Below are 21,876 nucleotides of genomic sequence, written 5' to 3' on the forward strand. Positions count from 1 at the left end.
AGGGCTTCACTGTGTTTTAATAAGAGTAGATTGATGGATTTCTTTTTTGTGGATTTCTCCTTAGGCAGTGGTAACCAGGTTATCCCCAGCTGTAGTTATAGGCTCCTCTTCCTATTATTTGACAGTCCTCAACTGATTTCAGTGTCAGGTGTTAGAAAAAAACATTTGATTTACAGTTAATCTCCTTTTCATTAGAAAGTTATTTTTTTAATTGAAGTTTCAATTAGGTATTATAATGCATTTTGTATACAATAACCAGCTGTATTTCCTGTTGTTGTTGTTTTTAATGTATTCTCAGAAAGCACTGAATACCAGTTACATTTATAATTCTTTCTGTACAGGCTGCTTTGTACCGCCTCAGTGGAGACTGGAATCCGTTACACATTGATCCTAACTTTGCTAGCTTAGCAGGTGAGTTGCTAATAATATGTACCAATGTAAAATAGCTCAGTTATATAAATAAGACTTAAAGACATTGCTACTTATGACTGGAAGTTTAACGTATAAAAGATAACCCTCTCATATTTATTCAAAGGATATGGAAAGGTAGGAACTAGTTTTCTGAAAATTATGTACTTGAAATTGAGATTATAGTGGAAGGAAACTCCTCCTAGTGCAAGATCTAGGATAGGACCATGGCGATTCGTGACTGAGTTATCATGAAGGGCAAGGTCATTGGAGGAGAGAGCAAGAAACTGAAAGGTTAGGGAAAGATTATCTACATACATGGATATTGAAATCACCATGGATGATTTCATGGTTACAACCAAAGCTAAACCAAACAATGCTTTGTGGTCCCAGATCTCTAACATTCTTGTTTTTCATTCTTTCTTTATTTCATGATTTTCTCCCAGGAAGTATTATTTATAGAATATTGTCCATATTTCTTAAAATAGAAGGCATAATTCATGCTAATGCAGTTTAAAGATATATTTTTGAAATCCTGAATTAATTATTCTTGGTTTTTAGACATGAAATGTATCCATATCTAGCTAAATTCTCTCTTTTTTTAGGTTTCAACAAGCCCATATTACATGGATTATGTACATTTGGATTTTCTGGCAGGCATGTTTTACAGCAATTTGCAGATAATGATGTGTCAAGATTCAAGGCAATTAAGGTACATATATATTATTGCATAACTTGACCATTAGTTATTTTGTTTTTATTTTTAGAGAAGAAAAGTTTTAATGACTTTTTAAAAAATAGTTACTATTTTAAAATTTACCTAAGTAATGTACATTTTTATTACGTTGACTTGCCAATTAGCACATTTTCTTTTGGTAGCTAAAAATAAGTCTGTTACACACTTATCATGAAGGATATATACAGCCATAATTTTATCATATTAGTTGATTGTTTTATAAATTACTTAGGAGCATACATATATCAGCATATATATCTTAACAAAAACTTGAGATTTACCTTTAAAAAAATTTTAACTGTTTTGTAATTTGCCTAAATTTAATTGACAATGTTAAGTAACTGCATTTGAGCTCTAATAAACATATACCTATATCAATATGATGGTTGCATATTGATTTTCATTCTTGTATTTTTAAGTGTTTTCAAGCTTTCATGGTTTCATGTTTTGATCCATTATAAATTACAAAGAAACCTATCTCTGGGCAATGTTTTTGCTTAAGTGTAAGGCAAAAGGTACACACTAAAATAAATAAATAATTAAATAAAACACTGTCAAATAACTCCCAAAACTTTTATGAGTATGTACTCCATGTAGTAGTAAAAATGCATTTTTCTGATGCCTTACCTTTGATAATACTGATTATTCTCATGCTTTTCATTTTATTTTAACTTTTTATTATTATTCCATAATAGTACACAGAGTAAATAAAATACTATAGAGAATTATGAAATAAAAAGTAGAATATTATGTTCTATACACCTACCCAGATCTTATTCCCTAGACATAATTAGTACCAATTTTTCTTTTATTTTTCAATTATAATTGACATACAATATTATATTAGTTTCAGATATACAATAACATGATTGAATAGGTATTTATATAATTTATGAAGTGATCAATCACCCCAGTAAGTCTAGTACCCTTCTGACACCATACATTTTATTACAATAGTGTTGACTATAATCCCTATGATGTACTTTACATCCCTTTGAAGACCCCTTTTAACTGCTTTAATTTATTTTGGTGATTACCTACACAGTGCTTCCAAATGTAATGATGTTTCTGTTTCTTGGTCTGCCAGGTTAAGCACTATTTATTGACTCTACTTTGAAAGACAAAGAATTAACTTATACAAACTATGTCCTTTCTCTGCTAATTGTATTGTATTATTTTTATTCCTTTATAAATTTAAATACATGTAAACTTGCTTTTCTTTTTTGTATACTCTTAATTTTTTTCCTCACAAGTAGAAAAGTTTCATTTTAAAACATTTCATTTCCAAAACTAATTTTCCAGTTTTTTTCCTCACAAGTAGAAAAGTTTCATTTTAAAACATTTGTCCCAAAACTCATTTTTTTTAAAGGTTCGTTTTGCAAAACCAGTATATCCAGGACAAACTCTGCAAACTGAGATGTGGAAGGAAGGAAATAGAATCCATTTCCAAACCAAGGTATGCATGTTTTGGTACCCATTTCACTATATCCCATAATTTTGTTCCATCTTAACTTTTTTTGGTTGTTATTATGGATATGAGATAACACCTAGATTGTATAATCAGTGGTAAATTTTATTTATAAATAAAATGTCTATGTTCCTTGTTTTTTATTTTGTTTAATTTTAAATAAATTGCTTTCTGTGTGTATAGCAGTGGCACAGCTGTTCTGAAAATCTAACCATATCCATTTGGCTCAAGTAATCAGTCAAGTTGTTGTCAAAATGTAATCGTCAAAAAAATTGAAGACATCACTCTCAGAGATATTTAAATGAAAACATAACAAAAAATGTATTTAATTCCTTAATGAGGGATCTAGCAAGTAAGATGATAAAACTGGTTCAAAAGAGAATTAGAACAACAGTGTTTATGTAGTCCAATAAGAAAGGCATTCTAAAATAATTTTCCTGAGTTAGAGCCAAAACTAGTTAATATCCTACAGGATAATAAAACTGTATCTTTTATGGTTATGTTTTTCACTGAACAGAAGTCATATGCATCTTAATCACACAAAAATCCACAAATTAACATTTTATGTCACAGAGTTTGAGCTTAATTATAAGCAACAGGACAAATAAAATATATCTCCCTGTAGAGTTAAGTAATTTTAGGGTGAGACTGTTAGCAGTGCTCCACTAAAATACTAGAAGAACAGACAACCATCCTTTTATTTGTAAGTTTTAAAAAATTAATTGATTTTGAGAGAGAGAGAGAAACATCGATTTTGTTTCACTTATTTATGCATTCATTAGCTGATTCTCATTTGTGCCCTGACCGGGGATTGAACCGGCAACTTTGGTGTATTGGGATGATGCTCTAACGAACTGAGCCACTTGGCCAGGGCTATTTGTAAGTTTTTTAAAGATCATTTGTTGTTAACACAGTTGACCAGGCTGATACTTTTTGGACTGATCATGTTGTACTACACATCGTGTTGGCCAAATAGCCTATATAGTTTTTTTCATAAAAGACAAGACACATTTTTCATTTTCACCAATAACTGTTGATTTGGTATAACGTCAATTGTTCTCAGTTGATGTCTCGATTTGATCACTATCAACTTCAACTTATCTACCCAACCGTGGAGCATCGTCCAGCAAGAACTCTCCAGCATGAAACTTGGCAAACCACTTTTGGCACATTCATTCAGTGCCTTCTCCGTACACTGCACAAATCTTTTTTTGCGTTTCAGTTGCATTTTTACCGTTCTTGAAATAATAAAGCATAATATGCTGAAAATGTTGCTTATTTTCTTCTATCTTCAGTATTAAAATGGTTACACAAAAATTCACTAATTTTGATAAGTTTTTTTTAAAATGCATACTGATATGACAGTTGTCACAATACAATCTAACAAAATTGTTTCCAACGAAGTTAAAGACAACTATGTGCTACTAGAGCCATCTTATGAAAAAGTCAAACGAACTTTTTGGCCAACCCAGTAATAGGTGGTTTGTGTTGAGCAGTTTAAACACCACCAGTAATAATAACAGCTTCTATTTACTGAGTACCTATAAGCAGACCATACCATCATCTATAATGTGCATAACAACTCTACATTTAAGATAAGAAAATCTAGGTTCAGGTCTTCTAAGTAACTTGCTCATGTTCACACAGAAGATAGTGGAGCCGGGGTAGAAACCCAGTCTTCCTGGCTCAAACCTTAGATACCAGGGCCCTACGTCTTTTTACTGTGTCATGATTTCTTTCATAAATAAATAACTTTGCAGAACTCTTCTTTCTGTGGTTGCCTTACTCCTAATTGCTTCCTAATTGCAGTATTATTTTCCTGCTTAATTTATGCATACTGTTTATTTCAGTTTTCAAATTCTTCCTGTCTTTTAGGCTTCAGTTCAAGCTCTACCTTGCCCGTAAGGCAGTCCCTTCCTTACTACCCTCTTTCCACCCATACAAACACACTTACTAGCTTTTTCTAAAGTCTTCTTGCAGTTAATGTTTGTGCCACATAATCTGGAGTCCTCTTATTTTTGTGTAAGTTTTATTTTTTGAATAAGATGAACTCAAGTTTTTAGGACCATGATTATAATACAGTTTTGTTTTCCTGCAATTCTAGTAATGAACAATACAGAAATTATTTCTATGGATTTAAGCATACAGTTTTGAGAAATAATTTAATATTTAAATATAATACAGAATTTTCATTTGATAAATTCTAAGCACTTTTTTTTAGAATTAATAATTTTTACTCTTTATTAAGGACATTTTGTAAAATATTTGTTTATTTTATTTTTTAGAGAGAGGGGAAAGGAGAAAGAGAGGGAGAGAAATATCACTGTGTGGTTGCCTCTCACTCACGCCCCCAACTAGGGACCTGACATGCAACCTAGTCATGTACCCTGACTGGGAATCGAAACAGTGACACTTGGCTCGCAGGCCAACGCTCAATAAACTGAGCCACAGCAGCCAGGGCTTAAGCACTTCTTTTTATTTTTTCAGTATATTTAGTATTTTCCCCCTCAGTGATTATACTCTTTTTCTATTAGTTATATATAAGAATCCCTCCTTCCCTCCACCCTCCCTTCCTTCCTCCCTATTTTGTTTTAAGAAACATCTTAAACAGTGTTCCAAATGATATGCTTGGCTTGGTTACGAGAAAGTAATTTAGTCATGTGTATTTTGTTTATAAATTGCCTCTTTCAGTGCTTTTCACTGTATATAATTTTAAAATGAACAAATTATATGAAAGATCTTTTTTTTCTGAAGTATAATATGTAGTCAAGGGATAGTGATCTTGATTGTTAAAAATGAGTTTTAATAAATGCTACCTTAATTTTTAGGCACTATCCTATACATGTATAGCAAGACCATAATTTTATGAAAGAATAGCCATTGAAATAATTTTAAATCAAGTATTAGAAATTAGAATTTGAGCTCATTTAATGAATATTTTGGTAAAAGGCTATTTTAGTTTATGCTATATACATTTCCTGTTTGAAATAAGAACTATAATTATTACCTTTAAAAGTCCAGTATTAACAGAAAAATTGTACTTTGATTACCACCACTGCATGTGGATATTGTGCCATGGTTTCTAATTAAGAATTCAGCAGTTCTCACCATGACTGCCCATTAGACACATAGTTGTGTTTTTATGAAGTCCCCCAAATGCCAGTGCCCAGGCTGCACCCCAAATCATTTAAACTGGAATTTTTGGAGATGGGACCTGGTCACACATTTTTTTAAAAGAGCTACAGTTGATTCTACAGTTAGGGTTAATGACAATTGTATTAAATCAGTAAGGCTTCATTTTTTATTCATCTTGCCATTTAACTTACGAACTTTTAATTTAATTTGGATTATTTTCTTTTTTATATGAGGAAAAATGTAAATTTCTTTTAAACTACTTTATACTGGTTCACATGACATTGTGTTTTCATTGGAATCTTCAGAGTGAATTGGTTCATTTTTCTTTTTGTACCCCTTACAAGACCCAAGAAACCGGAGACATTGTCATTTCAAATGCATATGTGGATCTTGTGCCAACATCTGATGTTTTAGCCAAGACACCTTCTGAGGTAAGTTATAAAAATGGTATCCGAGTTATTTCCTCATTTCTGAATTTCAGTTAGGATTGCTTTAAGTTGTTCAGGCTACTTTAGAAAGTTAGGTGCTGTGAAAGATTTTAATTCTTGAGCTAAAAGACATTAATTCAAAACTACTTACAATAAAAAGAATATTTTGGGGGATTGCTATGGGAGGGGAGGGGGTGCTGGTGGAGGGGAGCAAAGGGGAAAAATTGGAACTATTGTAATAATATCAATAAAATATACTTTAAAAAAAGAATATTTTGACAACATATGAACTTTTAAAAACCTTTTTGGAGAGGGTAGTAGGGTGTCTCAAGAAAAAATAATTTTCTACTTTTAGTGTGCTTAAATCAGTTGTTTAATGAGAAATATCAAGCAAACAATATTTTGGAGAAAAATAAGTGAAAAGTTAAATATCCCATACCTTCTCTTGATCTAAAGATTTGTATAAAGCTTTATATGCAAATATAAAAATAGCACGTATTATTTATCAAAGCAGTTTTGTTATTTGTTAACATACTGAGGCTTTTAATAAAAATGCTGTGTTCTCTGTCTCTAAAATATTAACTTTGTGATGTTGAGGTTTTCATACCTTTATAATCTCAAGTGACTGAAGATTTAAATCTCTTATAATTCTAAGATCAAAAGCGTATGAAGTTTTAGAGCTAGAAATTCAGTTTTTATGTAATTTAGCCCCATTTTACAAATAAATAGGACCACAGAAGTTGATTAATTTGTCCATTATCTTCCTAGTGAAGGTAGTTAAGATACAGGTTGTCCAATTACTAATTTATTTTTAAACTATGATTTCTGAATTCTGATAAAAGTAAAAACCTCTTATTTAGAGGGCTGAGATTCTGTTGTTTTTTTTTTTTTAATTTATTCTTTATTGTATTTTTCCCATTACCATTTAGTCCCCTTATACCCCCTCCTGCCAGCAATCCCCACACTGTTGTCCATGTCCGTGAGTCCTTATTCCATTTTCCTCAATCCTTCTACCCCCTAACTCCCCACCCCCTCCCCTCCACCCCTCCACCCACAGCTGTCATCTGCTCTCTATCTAGGGCTGAGATTCTGGATAACATGAATAAATGTAAGGAAGGTGTGAAAGAATCATGGTGTAAAAAAAAAAGCAAAACAAAACAAAAAATCTAGTTTGTCTTATTTAAATGCAGATTTTGAAAAAAAAAGTCCCCTTATCACATAATATTTTGTAATAATTTTTTCCCTTGGCTCATTTTAACATAACTTTTAAAATTAAATTTTTACTTTTTCCTAGGGTGCGGAGCTTCAGAGTACCTTGGTATTTGAGGAAATAAGTCGCCGTCTTAAGGATATCGGGCATGAGGTGGTGAAGAAAGTAAACGCTATATTTGAGTGGCATATCACTAAGGGTGGAAATACTGCAGCTAAGTGGAGTAAGTTATACCCCTGACTATAATACTCTAAGGTAACTTAGTAAACAGAGATAAAGTATCCTTGCTATAATTAAAGCCTATCTCTTTGAAAGTAGGTAAATCCTACCTTCTTAAGTCAGTTTTTTTTCATGGGAATAACAGGTTTCAGGATACCCAAAGACATACATGTTTTTTAGAGATGTAGGGAATCCATTGAAATGAAAATATCAGTTTTATAGATTCTATTATAATACCTGAATTAGTACTTTTAAACAGTCACCCTCGTCATCTTTAACTTATCTTCAGGTTTCTCTTAAACAGAAAGCAAGTTCATCAGGGCAAATGAAATACTTTTGTCATTTAAAATTTTTTTTATTTGAAAACATTAATAATTTGGATTATCCCCTTAATTATCAGATTGTTATTTAAAGGTGCCTCTTTATGTGCTTTGAAAATCAGATTATTTTTCATTTCAAGTGAAGGTCACTATAAATGCTCACTTAGACCAAAAAATTAAAATATATCTCTAAACTAACTGAAACTTTTGGAAAAATCTTCTACTATATATTTCTAAAAACATTTTGAAGTTTTGTTCAATTGATTTTTGGTTCAAGATAAACAATTTTCTTTTTAATGTAACAGTTGCTGTTTCTTTCTGGCAGTATATGTTCGTTATATAAAATTTGGTATAGAAAGGTATAAAGAAGACAATAATGATGTATAATCTTACTACCTACAATTAAAATTTTGATGTTTGTTCTTCTGGAATCATTTGGGTTATAGGATGTTAACCCTTTGAGTGCCAATGTCGCTGTGAGCGATGCTGACAAATTTCCCCAAAAGTGCCAGCATCGCTCCTCGCGACTCTTTTCAATGGCTATAAATGTAAATAACAATGGAATAATTTGTATTTTATGTTTTCTCTTTTTTTGTACTTCAGGTTATATATTGATATAACTTTTTCTCGTGTTGATCCAAATTTTAAATTTTTACACTATTCAAATACTGACATATTAATTCTGTTATAATTTTTACTTAGATTTTAAACAGTTCTTTTAATTTCATTTATCTTTTCAATAATCGTTGAAACTATGCAGTGTGCATGATAAGGAAGCTTTTGCTATTGTATTGTTTTTGCATTTTTGTTTATAAACTTTTTCACTGTTGATATCTATTGATATATGTCTCTAGTGTGAATTCCATTTGTGTTCATTTTTTTGTATGTTATGAAGTTTTCTTTTTCCAAAAATTTATGCAATGTGTGGCATACTTCTTGCTTGTTATCCATGTTGCTATGTGTTTTTTCAAATTATAATCATAGGTTTTATATTATGCTATATATTATACTTCAAAATCCATATTGAAGGAAATAATTTATTTTTTCTAAAATAATTGTTATAATAAAATAATTTTAATGCAATAATTTTTTTGTGAAATTGTGTCAGAGAACACTGCTTACAAAAGAAGAGTGTATTTACTATATGTCATGAAATTTTCAGCAAATTATTATGAATGATAATGTTCGTGTAGACATTTTTCATAAACTCTGCATTTCTCAGCAAAAAAGCCTGGCATTTCTCACACGGATTTTAGCAGTTATGCATGGCACTCCAAAGATTATTTCAGGAGGGTGTAAAATAAAGCAAAAATGTGATATGTATTTGGTCCCCAAAATTTCGAAGTGTCTAATACTTTTCTAAATAACTTCATAAAGTAATACTGTATATGTAGCAGCCACCACTTTCTTCTTTCTGTCCTTTTTTCTTTCTATGTATCCATGATAGAATTCAATTTTTTCCCAATGGTGACAGTGTATTAGAGGTTGAGTTATAAATCTAAAGCATAGGACGTTTGGAGATATTGGTGAATAAGAGAAACGAGATCGATAAGAGTGAGGAAAGGTGCTGGAACTGTGTGTCACCGTTGGCAGAATAGAACTCTGAAGGGATTTATAAAGTATACAAGTGACTCACTCTTGCCAAACAGTTTCAACGTAGTTTCAATAACCAACTAAGATTTTTCCTCTGTCTTGGTGATACTTTCCTTGTAGATAATGTTAGAAAATGTGCTCATATTTAAAAATTACCTTGGATTAACCTAGAAAAGGGGATTTCCCTTATATTTCCACTGAAAATCGTAATATTGGAATCCTGTTGTTAAGTACTTATTATCGATGCTTTGTGGCTTGTGTTTGTTTTATCATCTCTTCTTCAGGTACTTACTTATCAAAGTTAACAGTGAAATTGGATCTTAAAGCTTTCTTGGAAAGGGTTCACCGTTCCCTTTGGTTATCTGCTGCTTGTTATTTGATTGGATTCTCAGCTGTGCAACTCCTTTCAGTTCTGTTTGTTGTTTTCTCACAGTCTTTGTGTCAGAGTTATATCACAGTAGCTGGCAGCAGTAGAAACTATCCAGGTCTTTCGGCCCATGGTATCTTAGAAGGTGATTTCATATTGACATCTCTGTTTTGCATCTTGGTACCTCATGACACGAAACAGATGATTGAATGCTGCTTTGATTTAGAGAATACCTAAGGTGCTTTTATTTTATTTTATTTTTTTGCAAGCAGTCTTAATGTTTTGCTAAGCACTTTATTACCAAATATTTTATATATTAAATTCCTGTTAGTTGTCCCAGCGTTGTTCATATCTTGGCCAACTGGAGCCTAGTTATAGAGAACAGGGCTAGGCTACTCAGTTTTCCTTGGCTAGGCTCAGGTGTCACTGGAGTTGCATGAGTGACTGACCTTGAGCAAGCCTAGGGACCAACGGTTCTGGGTTCAGTGGCTTGGAAGAGGTGCATTCGAACCTGAAGATCCTGGACCATGCCCATCTTCCCTGTTTCCTCCCTCACTCCGCCATCCAAACACACCAGCAACAGATCTCTGGGCAGAATGTGTGTGTGTTGTGGGGGACAGGGAGTCTTTTAAATCCAAATTAGTTTAAATCTAGAAAGAGTCAGTTAAGTTCTGTGTCTGTGCTGGGTTACGGTTGGTTTTGGTTGTGGAGAAGGAGGAATCATATCTGTCTTCTGAAGTTAGGCCTCTCTGAGGCCTGTCCTGGTCATCTTGGAGCTGCTTAGGTGAGAACCGTGTGGCCTCTGCATCCCTGGGCTGAGGGGAACTGAGAGAGGCTGCGGATCCCTTCCTTTTTCCTGTGGGCCAAGAGTATATGTATAACAGAGAGATTGTAGGCCCTTGGTCTATGTGAGAAATCAGAGGAGGGCCTTGTGTGACATTTTGGGCAAGGAAGCCATTTCTTGGAAAGTTCACTTGTACCTTCTCATTTCTACCTCTGGAGACAGGGTTTTGATTATGAAATATTGTAGAATTATTAAAAACATTATGATCTAATGATAGTACTTCCTTAAGTAAATGAGGTCAAGGTAGAAGCTTATTGTACTTCACTTTAATATTTATTTTAATATCAAGAACACAGTAATTTTGTTGTCTGTGTCTTTTTATTACTCCAAAATGTAATTGAGTGCCTGGACATGTTTGAACTCCTTATTTTGATAACCTGTGCCTTCAGGTGTTTTACCATTTTGAATAAAAGTAGTCCTTTGGCTTTTTAATTTTCTAGAGATTCTTGGATTAGGTTGGAAAGGTAAAAATGGACATCAGATGGAGAAGTAAATCTCTGAATTGCCTTTGAATAGAGACTGTAGTTCATCACAGTTATCTTACTGTATTATGATCATTTCTAATTCTATAACTCCTCCTACTAGACCTTGGATATGACACTGAGAAAGAGCTCAGATTAATTTATTTCCAGCCTCAAGTTTGGTCTATAACACATAGTATCCTGATTCCGTAAATATTGAGTAAGTGCTAAAAGTCATGTAGAACACACCATTTTAGATGGAATCAGATGCCTCCCTTTTTGAAAATGTGCTGAAATTGGTGCCCTTTCTTCTATGAAAACAGTAAATTTATTGTATAGATAGTGAAATATATTTTCTGTTTAGCATGAGTGACATATTCAGGAACAATATGATACAATTGAAACATTTTATAAGTAAGCAGTATATTCTATGATATTTATTACTATTAATTTCTGAAACCAGCCAAAAGATGTCCTAGTAAATGAACCCTTTGGATCCTGTTCTGTACTAAGCAAAAGTAAAAAATCAGAGAAAATGACAGGTGACAGAAGGACATAAAGAAGATTAAAGAATCAGAGGTTTTATATGGCCCATAGAATAGTCCGCTCCTGAAAATTAAAGCACAGTTATTTGTATCTGCAACTCCAGAAACCAAAAGCTCTAAAAATGGCTGTTTTTTTTCTCATAGCTCTTCGTTATTTGTTTTTGAGATCTGGTTGTAATGCTTTCTATGGTTGCATGAGGAGGCAAGGCCTGACTACGTACACTTCCATCTTGACCAGAAGTCCCTCTCTGGTTGTCCCTCTCTAATGTATGTGTAGCTTTTCTGTGACCCTAAAGTGGGAATCCCCTATACACTCTTAGGGAGAGTGATGTGACTATACAGTAGTTCCTTCACTGTAGCAAAAGAAATCACCTTCAGGAGGCTGAAGCTGGGTGAATAGAATTGGGCTTGCTAGATGATTGGTTTCAGTAATATATGAGATAAATAAAACGTTCTAAAGTGTAACTGTGGCATAAAGCTCTAGAAATGTATACAGAGAACAATGAAGGTACATTTTTAATAGTTTTTTTAGTACCCAACCTGTTTCTAGGACACTTATTTCTTCTGTCAAAAAGTTAACAGAAAAGGAGCTAATTTTAATGTTTATTCACAACAATTAGGGCAATAATTATTTTATAAAATCATAAGCATAACAAAACTGGTTAGAAGTTTTTTTAAAATTTTTGTTATCTTGATGAATTCAGGTATTTGAAAGGTGCTTATAGTGTGTGTGCCCTTCCTGCAAAATGCAGTTGTTGTGAAATTCAGCTTCTTCCTTTGTTGACTGTGGAATATGTGAACCTAATGACCTTAACCACATAACCTCCGCCAACCTAACTTCCTTACCTTATTATACATTGATTCACATTTAAAACGTTTCTGTTGTGTATACTTCATTAATGAAGAAAAATATTGATTTGACTGTTTTGATGAACTTCTTTATGAAAAGAAAATCTCCAAAAATAAAGGATTTAAATTTTTTTCTGAATGACAGGTAATATATTGTAGAATAAGCAGTACGTTAACTTAGGAACTGTAAAAATGTCTGCATTTTAGTTGGTTTATTTTATGTTTTTGTTTTTTTTTCTTATTTTTCCCAGCTATTGACCTAAAAAATGGTACTGGGAAAGCATATCAAGGCCCTGCAAAAGGCTCTGCTGATGTAACAATCACAATTTCAGATGAAGATTTCATTGGTGTAGTCCTGGGCAAGCTTGATCCTCAGAAGGTAATATTCTTAAAATGTTCATTATTCATCATTATTGCTTCCTATTTGACAATTGCAGTTTTTAGCTGACTTCCAAATTCTGGTTTAAAAGAAAGAGTTCTTACAACTCTGAAGAAGACACAGTTGTTGCCAATATGTGAGTTGACAGATAAGGAATTTTTCTAGTAGAGTTTCAACTGACACTTTTCAAAACTGAATTTTTGGTGATATTTTTCTTTAGCATATCAAAGATACAAAACCCACATCCAGACTTTTTATTATATTATGTCATTAGTTCAAAAGTAAAAAACCCTATGATATTAGTAGATATTTCATAAAATTAGGTGTCTGTTCCTGATGATAAAATTAAGAGCTTGGCATAATCAACATTGAAAACAGAAAATAGAAGGATAAACATAACAGCCAGTGTCTTATTGAAGGTGAAACATTTAGAAACAGACATTTCAGTGGGAAATCATGATTAAGACAAGAGTGCCTTCTCTCACCATGATGAGTTAATATTGTTCTGAGACTTTTGGCCAGTTGATAGACATACAGAATGAAAGAAAGTAACTGATGTAGCAATTACAATGGAGTAGGAAATTCTGTTATTTTCAAATTATGATCATGTAGCTAGAAATCCCAAGAGAATCAACTGATTGGTTCTTAGAGAAATTCAAAGAAGTGGTTAAATGCACAAAAATTATTAAAAAATAGCTTTCACATAGCAAAACCAAATAGAAGATATAATTGAAAAAATGTATTTATGATTACCACCTAAACTAAAAAAATACTAGTTACTACCCTAATAAGAAAACTCTATACAACTTTACAGGGAACAGAGCAATTTGAATAAGTGAAAAATGTTCAGCTTTTCTGGGTAGAAAGACTAATTTAAAAAGAATTGTAAACTAGTACAATGAAAAATGTGTTCTTTGTCATCAGATAAATCTGAGTTTGAATCTTAGCCCTGACACTTACTCTCTAAACCTGAATTTTTTTATTGGTAAAATGAATAACAGAACAATCCCAAAGCATTGTTATGATAACTAAATCAAATAATATATGTAAAGAGCTTAGTATAGTGCTTGGTACTGAGTGAGTCCTCAGTTAATTCCTTCCCAGCAATTTATTTAGTACCTACTCATGTTTGGGTCCTAGGGGTGGCTGAACAAGACAATGCCCCAACTGTGTGGAGCTTAGTTCTAGAGGCGAATGGAAAAGAAATATAATTTCAGATATGAAGGAAAATAAGTCAGGGTAATAGGATAGAGTAATGATTGACAAACTTTCTGTACAAGGTCACATTGTTAATGTTTTAGGTTCTGTGAGCCAGATGGTCTCTGCTGTACTCAATTTCATTATGCAGAGTTAAAGTAGCCATAGATAATATGTGAACAAATGGATGTGACTGTGTTCCAGTAAAACTTTATTTATAAAAATAGGCAGCAGACTAGTTTTTCCCACAGGCTATAGTTTGCCAGTACCTGGATTAGAGTGTGACAGGATAGAGGAACTGTCTTAAGAGACTTGAACAAAGTGAGGGGTGAGCCGTAAAGCTAAGGAAACTAGCACAAAGGCTTGAGGCAGGAGCAGTGTCATGTATTTGAGTACTATAACTGTGGGGGGGAGGGGCATAATAGTAAAATGAGCGGTGGGGAGAGGGGTAGGAGGCGAGATGGGGTAATAGGCGAGGGCTAGGTCACACAGGACCTTTATCTTCATAAGGAGTTCAGAATTCGTGTGGGACAGGAAGCCATTGAGCTGCGGAATGACAGCATCTGAGTTTAAAGATTGTTCTGGCTTCTGAGTGGAAAATTGACTTTGGGAGAGAGTGGGTAATTAAGAGTTCTTTTTTAGATATGTTATATTTGAGATGTCTGTATTTAAAGATTAAATATAGGATTAAGGAAATAATTATATAATTGCTAGGAATATCAGGCCCTTTGGGGCGAATGGGTTAGTCAGCGAACGGCACTGAACAGTTGCTTAGGAAATGGTAGTGTTTTATGTTATTCCATATGCTTAGGTCAATACCATACAGAATGGAATTAGTATAGAAAATAAAAGCAGAAGCAAAAACTTGATGAAAACCTAGGCTTTTATTATTATTAATGATAATCCTTAGAGAAATGCTAATTAATATCAGGGGTTTTCTAAACTCATTTTGTTCTATTACCTTCTTTCCAACCTCAGTGCTGTTTGTCATCACTATAAATATACAGTTGGCCCTCTATTCCCAGGCTTCGCATATGTGGCAGCAGAGGCCTGACTGTATATTTCTGGAAAAATTCTGCATATAAGTGGATCTGCACAGTTAAAACCCGGCTATTCAAGGGCTAGCTGTATTTTATTTAACTCAATACATTCAAGTCTTTTAACATGTAATCAGTATTCAAAATAATAATGGACTATTTTATATCCTTTTTAAAAATGTGTAGTCTTTAAAATCCAATGTATATTTTATACTTATACTACACCTCAGCAAGAACTAACCATGTCTCAGGCGCTCAGCCACACATTCTAGTGGCGACTTTATTGCACAGCACAGCACATTCTGTCTTGACTTTGCTCTTCTGCCCTTTCTTATCTGACTCCTGCGTCTGTCACTCCACCAATACTGTTCTTGCGAAGGTCACTGATGACTGCTGTTTTGCTAATTCCAGTGAATATTTTTCTTTCTATGCCTTACTCAGCTTTTCAGGAGCATTCAGCTCGGTTAGTCACCACTTTCTTGAAATACTTCATCCTTTGGCTCTCATGATACCATATTCTCCTGTTTTGCTTTCTTGTCCTTTGACTGTTCCTAATCTCTTTTGGTGTCTTCTACCCCAGCCATTAAATTTTGATGTTTCTCAGGGCTCATTTCACAGCTTTTTTCTAAATAACACTTCCTTAAATGAGTTCATCTATCCTATGGTATTTCAAGCCATCTATATGTTGACAACTCACAGATTTCAATGTCTTGCTCAGTTGTCTCTCTGAACTCTACAGTGATATAACCAACTCTCTTCTCGACCTCTCTGATGGGAAATCTTACTGGCACCGCAAACCCACTCTGTCCAGTAGAGAACTCAGGAGTTAGTTTGCTCCATACTCTTTTCCTTTTCAGGTAATGGCACCATCATCTCTCTACCCAAATTAACATGCTCAGTAATATAAGAAATGTCTTGGCTTCCCTCCATACCTCTGTATCCTTTCTATACTTAATACTGCCTGATCTTTCTCCAAAATATATCTTCTTCTCTTCAAAACTAGGGACATCGCCATGATCCCAGCCTCCATCATCTCTCACTGGCTTACTAAGCAGCTTCCTGACTGGTCTTGCTGCTTCCAGTCTTAAAGTGCTTGCTTACATTTTATTCTTTGGACTCCTCTGCTATAGTACCTGCTCCATGAGAACAGGGAGAGACATCTGTTTTCTAGCTTAGAATATTGCCTCCTATACTGTAGTCAGTCAGTTAATACTTGAGTAAATTAATGCGAGGGTAGTGATAAGGAACATAGTTCAATAGCAGTAGTTTAGAAATTAAAAACTTCTGCATGCCAGATTCCATAAGGTATTGCCATAAACTTGGGAAAAAATAAGATGATGATGATACACAGTAGATTGCTATTAATAACCTATAAAAATTCTGGAAAGCACTAAGACCTCAGTAGAAAAAATGGGCAAATGTTATGAAACAGTAATTAGTGAAAGAAATAGAAATGACTAATATACATAAGAAATACGACTGATTTTTCTCAGTGTCTAAAAAAAGCAAATTAAAGCGTGTTATTTTTGCCTCAAAATTTTCAAAAATTAAGAAAATAGTATTGTTAAGGTTGGGATATGAGAATTCACTTAATGCTGGAAGGAATATTAATTTGGTATAGTCTTTCTAGAAAGCACTGTGGCAGGAGCTCGCCGGTTTTCTTTCTTTATGGCAGATTATAATTTCAGTCAGTACTTCCTGTGTGGTCCTCCTAGGCCCAAAGAAATACCTAATGGTTCAGTTTATTAAGTACTGAGATCCAAACAAGAGTAGTTTTTCATGTTATAATTTTTTATATTTGACCAGTTTTTAAATACTCCTTAGTGTCCCCGTAGGTTTGCTGGGTTGCCCTGGGGTCCCACGGTGTATAGTTTGGGAACTGGAGCAATGTGGAAGTATAGTCAAGAACCTTATGTAAGAAATGTCATGATTTAGTAATTCTTCTAGGAATCTATTCTAAGAAAATAGAGAAGAACAAAGATTTATGTACATAATTCTTCCACTTAATAACAACTATCAAATATTGGTTTATTGACTCCAAAGAATTAGGTGTTCTTATTTGAGGTTGTAAGTCCTTCTCAGACTTCAGGACCTGGCAGGCAGGTATAAGCACTGACTCCTTCACTGCTCAGTGAAAGCAGTCTTAGTCTTGAAATTCCAGTCTCCAATTTGAATGTCTGGCACTGGATCCTGACTCAGTGAGTTCTCCCTTATTATTTCTGGGATAAAAAGTTTTAAGTACTTTTTTGCTTTTCCTCCACTGATGAGGATTTACCTCTGAGATTAAGTTGCTACTAGTTAATGAGCAGTTAATGGCCTTACGTCTTGTGGCCTCGAGCAGGTTACAGATGTCCCTCTGTATATTGCGGTTCACTTATCACGGCCTCACTGTATCGCGGGATTTTAAAAAATATTTACGTTTAATTATTTATTGTGGATTTTTCGCTATATCGCGGGATTTTGTGGTACTGTATACGTATGTTGTTAAAGTTACGTAGGTTTAAGAGTGTAGAATATGTTTAAGAACATAAGTGGTGTTTATAAAAGTGTGGAAAAGGTTGACAAGGGAGTGGAAAAGGTTGACAAGGGAGTGGGAAAGGTTAATAGGGGACTGGGAACGGTTTATAAGTGTGTGGGAAAGGTTTATAAAGCCTTAATATATATATAAATACTAAAACAAATGTAAGGTTCCTACTTTGCAGATTTTCACCTATCGCGGGGGGGGGTCTAGAATGTAATACCGCGATAAGTGAGGGAATACTGTACTTAAGCTCTCTGAATCCAGTTTTCCATCTGTCAGCTGAGGGTACGAATCGCTGTTATGCCCACTTCAAGTTGATGGCTGTGCTTTGCAAGTGAGATTACATTTGTAGGGCTGCTCTGTAATGCTAAGTGTACATGGCTATTACTGTTTTATAATCTAGATAAAATCTGGGGACTTTTTTTTTATTTCACATTCTATGTTATTGTCTCAATAAGCTATAAAGACTGGTATATTATTTTTATTTTACTGATAGGGAGTTTGCACTGAGGAAGAACTTAAGCAACTTGCAGAAGTTTCTGTTGTTAGGGAAGATAGAGAGGTGGTACAGGAGCTCTTAGTGTTTTAACATGGCAGCCTTTTGCTTGGTAATAATGAGCTTGCTCTGCTCTTGCATATAAAAACACTAAGCTAAGCACCTTACACACCATTTCATTTAACTCACACAACAAAGCTGCATGGTTAAGGTACCGTTGTCCTGCCCTTTGTAGATGAGGAGACTGGGCCCAGAGAGATTACAGACTTGGCCCAAGCTCAGCTTGCTAGTAAGGGGCAGAGCCTAGACTTTAACCCAGGCATTCTCTGCTGTAACCTGGAATCGATTCACTACTTTGTTATACTAACTTAATTTATTATTATATGGCTTTGTATTTCATGAAGATGCAATAATTATTTTTAACCTGCTTTTAAAACTTCTGAACTTAATATTTTAATTATTAAGACTACAGTAAAACCTTTTATTTATATGGTCTCAAATTCATGTTTAAGAACATAGACTAAAGCTAGAAGTGTAGGTTAAAGTAGAACACCCAGATCTGTCAGTTCAGATAAGTTATTCTATGGTTTTCTAAAATACACAGGGAGCATATGTTTTTCTTAGCTGTCTAAAAATATCTACAGTCATTAAACTATCATTGCTAGATAAAAGCTGCCTTTGTTGTCAACAGTTAATTCATTGTATTCAGTCTGAACAGTAATTTTTTTGAACAATGATTTTTTAAAAAAAAAAGTAATATGATAACATTTGACACTTTTTCCATCTCTGCAGGCATTCTTTAGTGGCAGACTGAAGGCCAGAGGGAACATCATGCTGAGCCAGAAGCTTCAGATGATTCTTAAAGACTATGCCAAGCTCTGAAGGACATACTCCATTATTAATAAAAATAGAAGAATACCCTTTTCACCCAAATATGCAAAAGTGATCAAAACTGAGATGCAGGGGAAATTGTTTAACATTTTCAGATTTCAGATAACTTTTCAGATTTTCATTTTCTACTAATTTTTCATGTTATTATTTTTACAAGGAACTGTAAAATAGCACATAATTATCCTCCTTAGATCTTAACTTCATAATAAAAAATTTTCATTCAAGTCTAGTCTCTGTAGAATTGCGATAGCATTTACAAGTTGAAAGGAACATTAAATAAGTAAAGGCCACTTGACACCTGTTGTGCTTTTTGTTATTTTCTCTATTGGAACTCCAGTTTTAACATGAGTTTTCATTTATGTACCTGTTTTTCATACTTTGCTGTGGTAGATAGTATTCTGCTTTAAGGCAAGAGAAAGGTCTTTGTGTTTCCAAATAGTTTTCTTTATTCCTTTCCCTCCTTTGCTGGAAGTTCTTTACTTTCATCTAATGCTTGTAAGTCTACCAAATATATAGCTTTCTTGCTTAATTGTTAATCTTAAATCATAAGATGGTCACTAGCAAGTAGTGTCATATCATTACTTTCCCCAACATGTAGCTCAGGTTATGAATGTAGAGAGAACTGCTCCTTTGAGGCTTGGCTGCAGAGGTAATGAGAAAGTGAGTGGGGTACTCAGGTCAGGGATAGAGGAAGTTCCAGTCATGGCGCACAGCTGAGGAGAGTGTGTGGGTGGGTGAGTTCTCAGGGAAGCAGATTTCGAGATGACAATTCATGGGCAGGAAATTTATTTGGAAGTGTTCTTGGGATCAACAGGCAAAGGAGTGGGGTGGGGTAGAGGGTAAGCCAAGGAAACAGGGCTAGGCAGAGGGAGAAGTTACTCTCGTGCATTTACCACAGCCTTCAGCCCAGAAGCTGAGATGGCCCTTCAGATGTGTCATTGATTATGGTGTGCCCTGTGCACACCTTGGGCAAAGGAGCAGAGCAATTCCTGGAGTGTGCTTATAGTCAGTTGATTATCTTCCAAGCAGCTGGGGGAACATGTCCTCAGTTCTGAATAGGGCTTCTGGGAGCACACAGCACAGTACTTTGCTTCAGGTAACAAGAGTGAGGAAATTAGAGGTTAGGGATTAAGAAGACGGTCTCACAAATTTATAATTTTAATGTTTAGTGTACTGCTGGAATATACTACAGGATCTCAATATATTATTGTTGATTCAATGAATGGGCAGGATATGTAGAAGGCATAGAAGAAAAGTTACATATTTGGAAATTATGCCTTATTCCCGTGAACTCTGTATGGTATCATAAAATTAATTTTAATTCAGCGCTCCATCGTTATACTGACTGAATTAAAAAACAATGGCAGTGTTTTAACATTACTATAAAACAGTAACTATTATCTTTGTTGAGCCTGGAAAAGCTTAGTGTCCTCCCAAATACAAATAGCATATTAAAATTAAACAAATGCCACCACAAATTAATGGATGTGTTGAATATGTACCTTAGAGGCTTAAAACATGCTAAGAAAGTGATGTTTTAATTATTTTACTAACCTATCTCTGTCAATCTTGAAGGTATCCAGATTTAGCAGCACATTTTTTATTAGTCCTCATGCCCCTTAACCTTTCTTTTTATTTTTTGATTTAATCTTTATTGTATTGTTTCCATTACCATTTAGTCCCCTTATATCCCCTCCCCCCAGCAATCACCACACTGTTGTCCATGTCCATGAGTCCTTTTTCCTTTTTGCTCAATCCCTCCACCCCCTCACCTCCCCCTGTCCCACTAGTTGTCATCTGCTCTCCATCTATGAGTGTCCCCATTTTCCGTGTTAATTCTGTTCATTAAATTCCACATATGAGTGAAGTCATATGATATTTGTCTTTCTCTGACTGACTTATTTCACTTAGCATAATGTTCACCAGGTCCATCTATACTGTTGCAAAGGCTAAATTTTTCTTTTTTATAGCCGAATAGTTTTGGATTGTGTTAATGTCCCATAGTTGTTTTATCCAGTCCTCTGTTGATGGACACTTGGGCTGTTTCCATATCTTGGCAGTTGTAAACAATGTTTCAATGAACACAGGGGTGCTTATGCTCTTTCAAATTAGTGTTTTGGGTTCCTTTGGATATATTCCCAGAAGTGAGATTGCTGGGTCAAAAGGCAGATCCATTTTTAATTTTTTGAGATGTCTCCATACTGCTTTCCAGAGTGGTTGCACCAATCTGCATTCCCACCAACAGTGCAAAAAGGTTCCCCTTTCTCCATATTCTCATCAGCACTCATTTGCTGATTTGATGGTAGCCATTCTGACAGGTGTGAGGTGGTATCTCATTGTTTTAATTTGCATTTCTCTGATGATTAGTGACGTTGAGCATCTTTTTGTATGTTTATTGACCATCTGTATGTCATCTTTGGAGTAGTGTCTATTTAGGTCCTTGGCCCATGTTCCAATTTTTTTTTTTTTTTTTTGGTGTTGATTATTGTCAGTACTTTATAAATTTTGGGTATTAACTGGTTATCAGACGTGTCAGTGAATATGTTCTCCCATTCTGTGGGTTGTTTTTTTATTTAGTTGATGATTTTCTTTGCTGTTCTAAAACTTTTTAGTTTAATGCAGTCCATTTGTTTATTTTTTCTTTTGTTTCCCTTGCCTGAGGAGATATATCTGATTAAAAATTGTTACTGGCAATGTCCAAGATATTGCTGCCTATGTTTTCTTCTAGGATTTACATGGTTTGGCATCTAACATGTAAGTCTTTGATGATCC

The 21,876-nt window shown here is 34.2% G+C and overlaps 1 protein-coding gene across 1 annotated transcript in view; it reads left to right on the forward strand.

The window, feature by feature from the left end:
- Nucleotides 1–19,328, forward strand: part of HSD17B4 (hydroxysteroid 17-beta dehydrogenase 4) — an 84,791-nt gene extending 65,463 nt beyond the window's left edge. Inside the window, exons 18-24 of the mRNA XM_090276616.1 lie at nt 342–411; nt 1,014–1,120; nt 2,514–2,600; nt 6,092–6,178; nt 7,470–7,608; nt 12,835–12,962; nt 19,006–19,328. Of these exons, the coding sequence (XP_090132742.1) occupies nt 342–411; nt 1,014–1,120; nt 2,514–2,600; nt 6,092–6,178; nt 7,470–7,608; nt 12,835–12,962; nt 19,006–19,095 (708 nt within the window). The 3' untranslated portion in view covers nt 19,096–19,328. The remainder of the gene's footprint in view (nt 1–341; nt 412–1,013; nt 1,121–2,513; nt 2,601–6,091; nt 6,179–7,469; nt 7,609–12,834; nt 12,963–19,005) is intronic.
- The last annotated feature ends 2,548 nt before the right edge of the window (nt 19,329–21,876 follow it).

Source organism: Furipterus horrens, unplaced genomic scaffold, assembly GCF_987537825.1.
Source record: "Furipterus horrens unplaced genomic scaffold, mFurHor1.1.pri manual_scaffold_5, whole genome shotgun sequence".
Taxonomy (NCBI): domain Eukaryota; kingdom Metazoa; phylum Chordata; class Mammalia; order Chiroptera; family Furipteridae; genus Furipterus; species Furipterus horrens.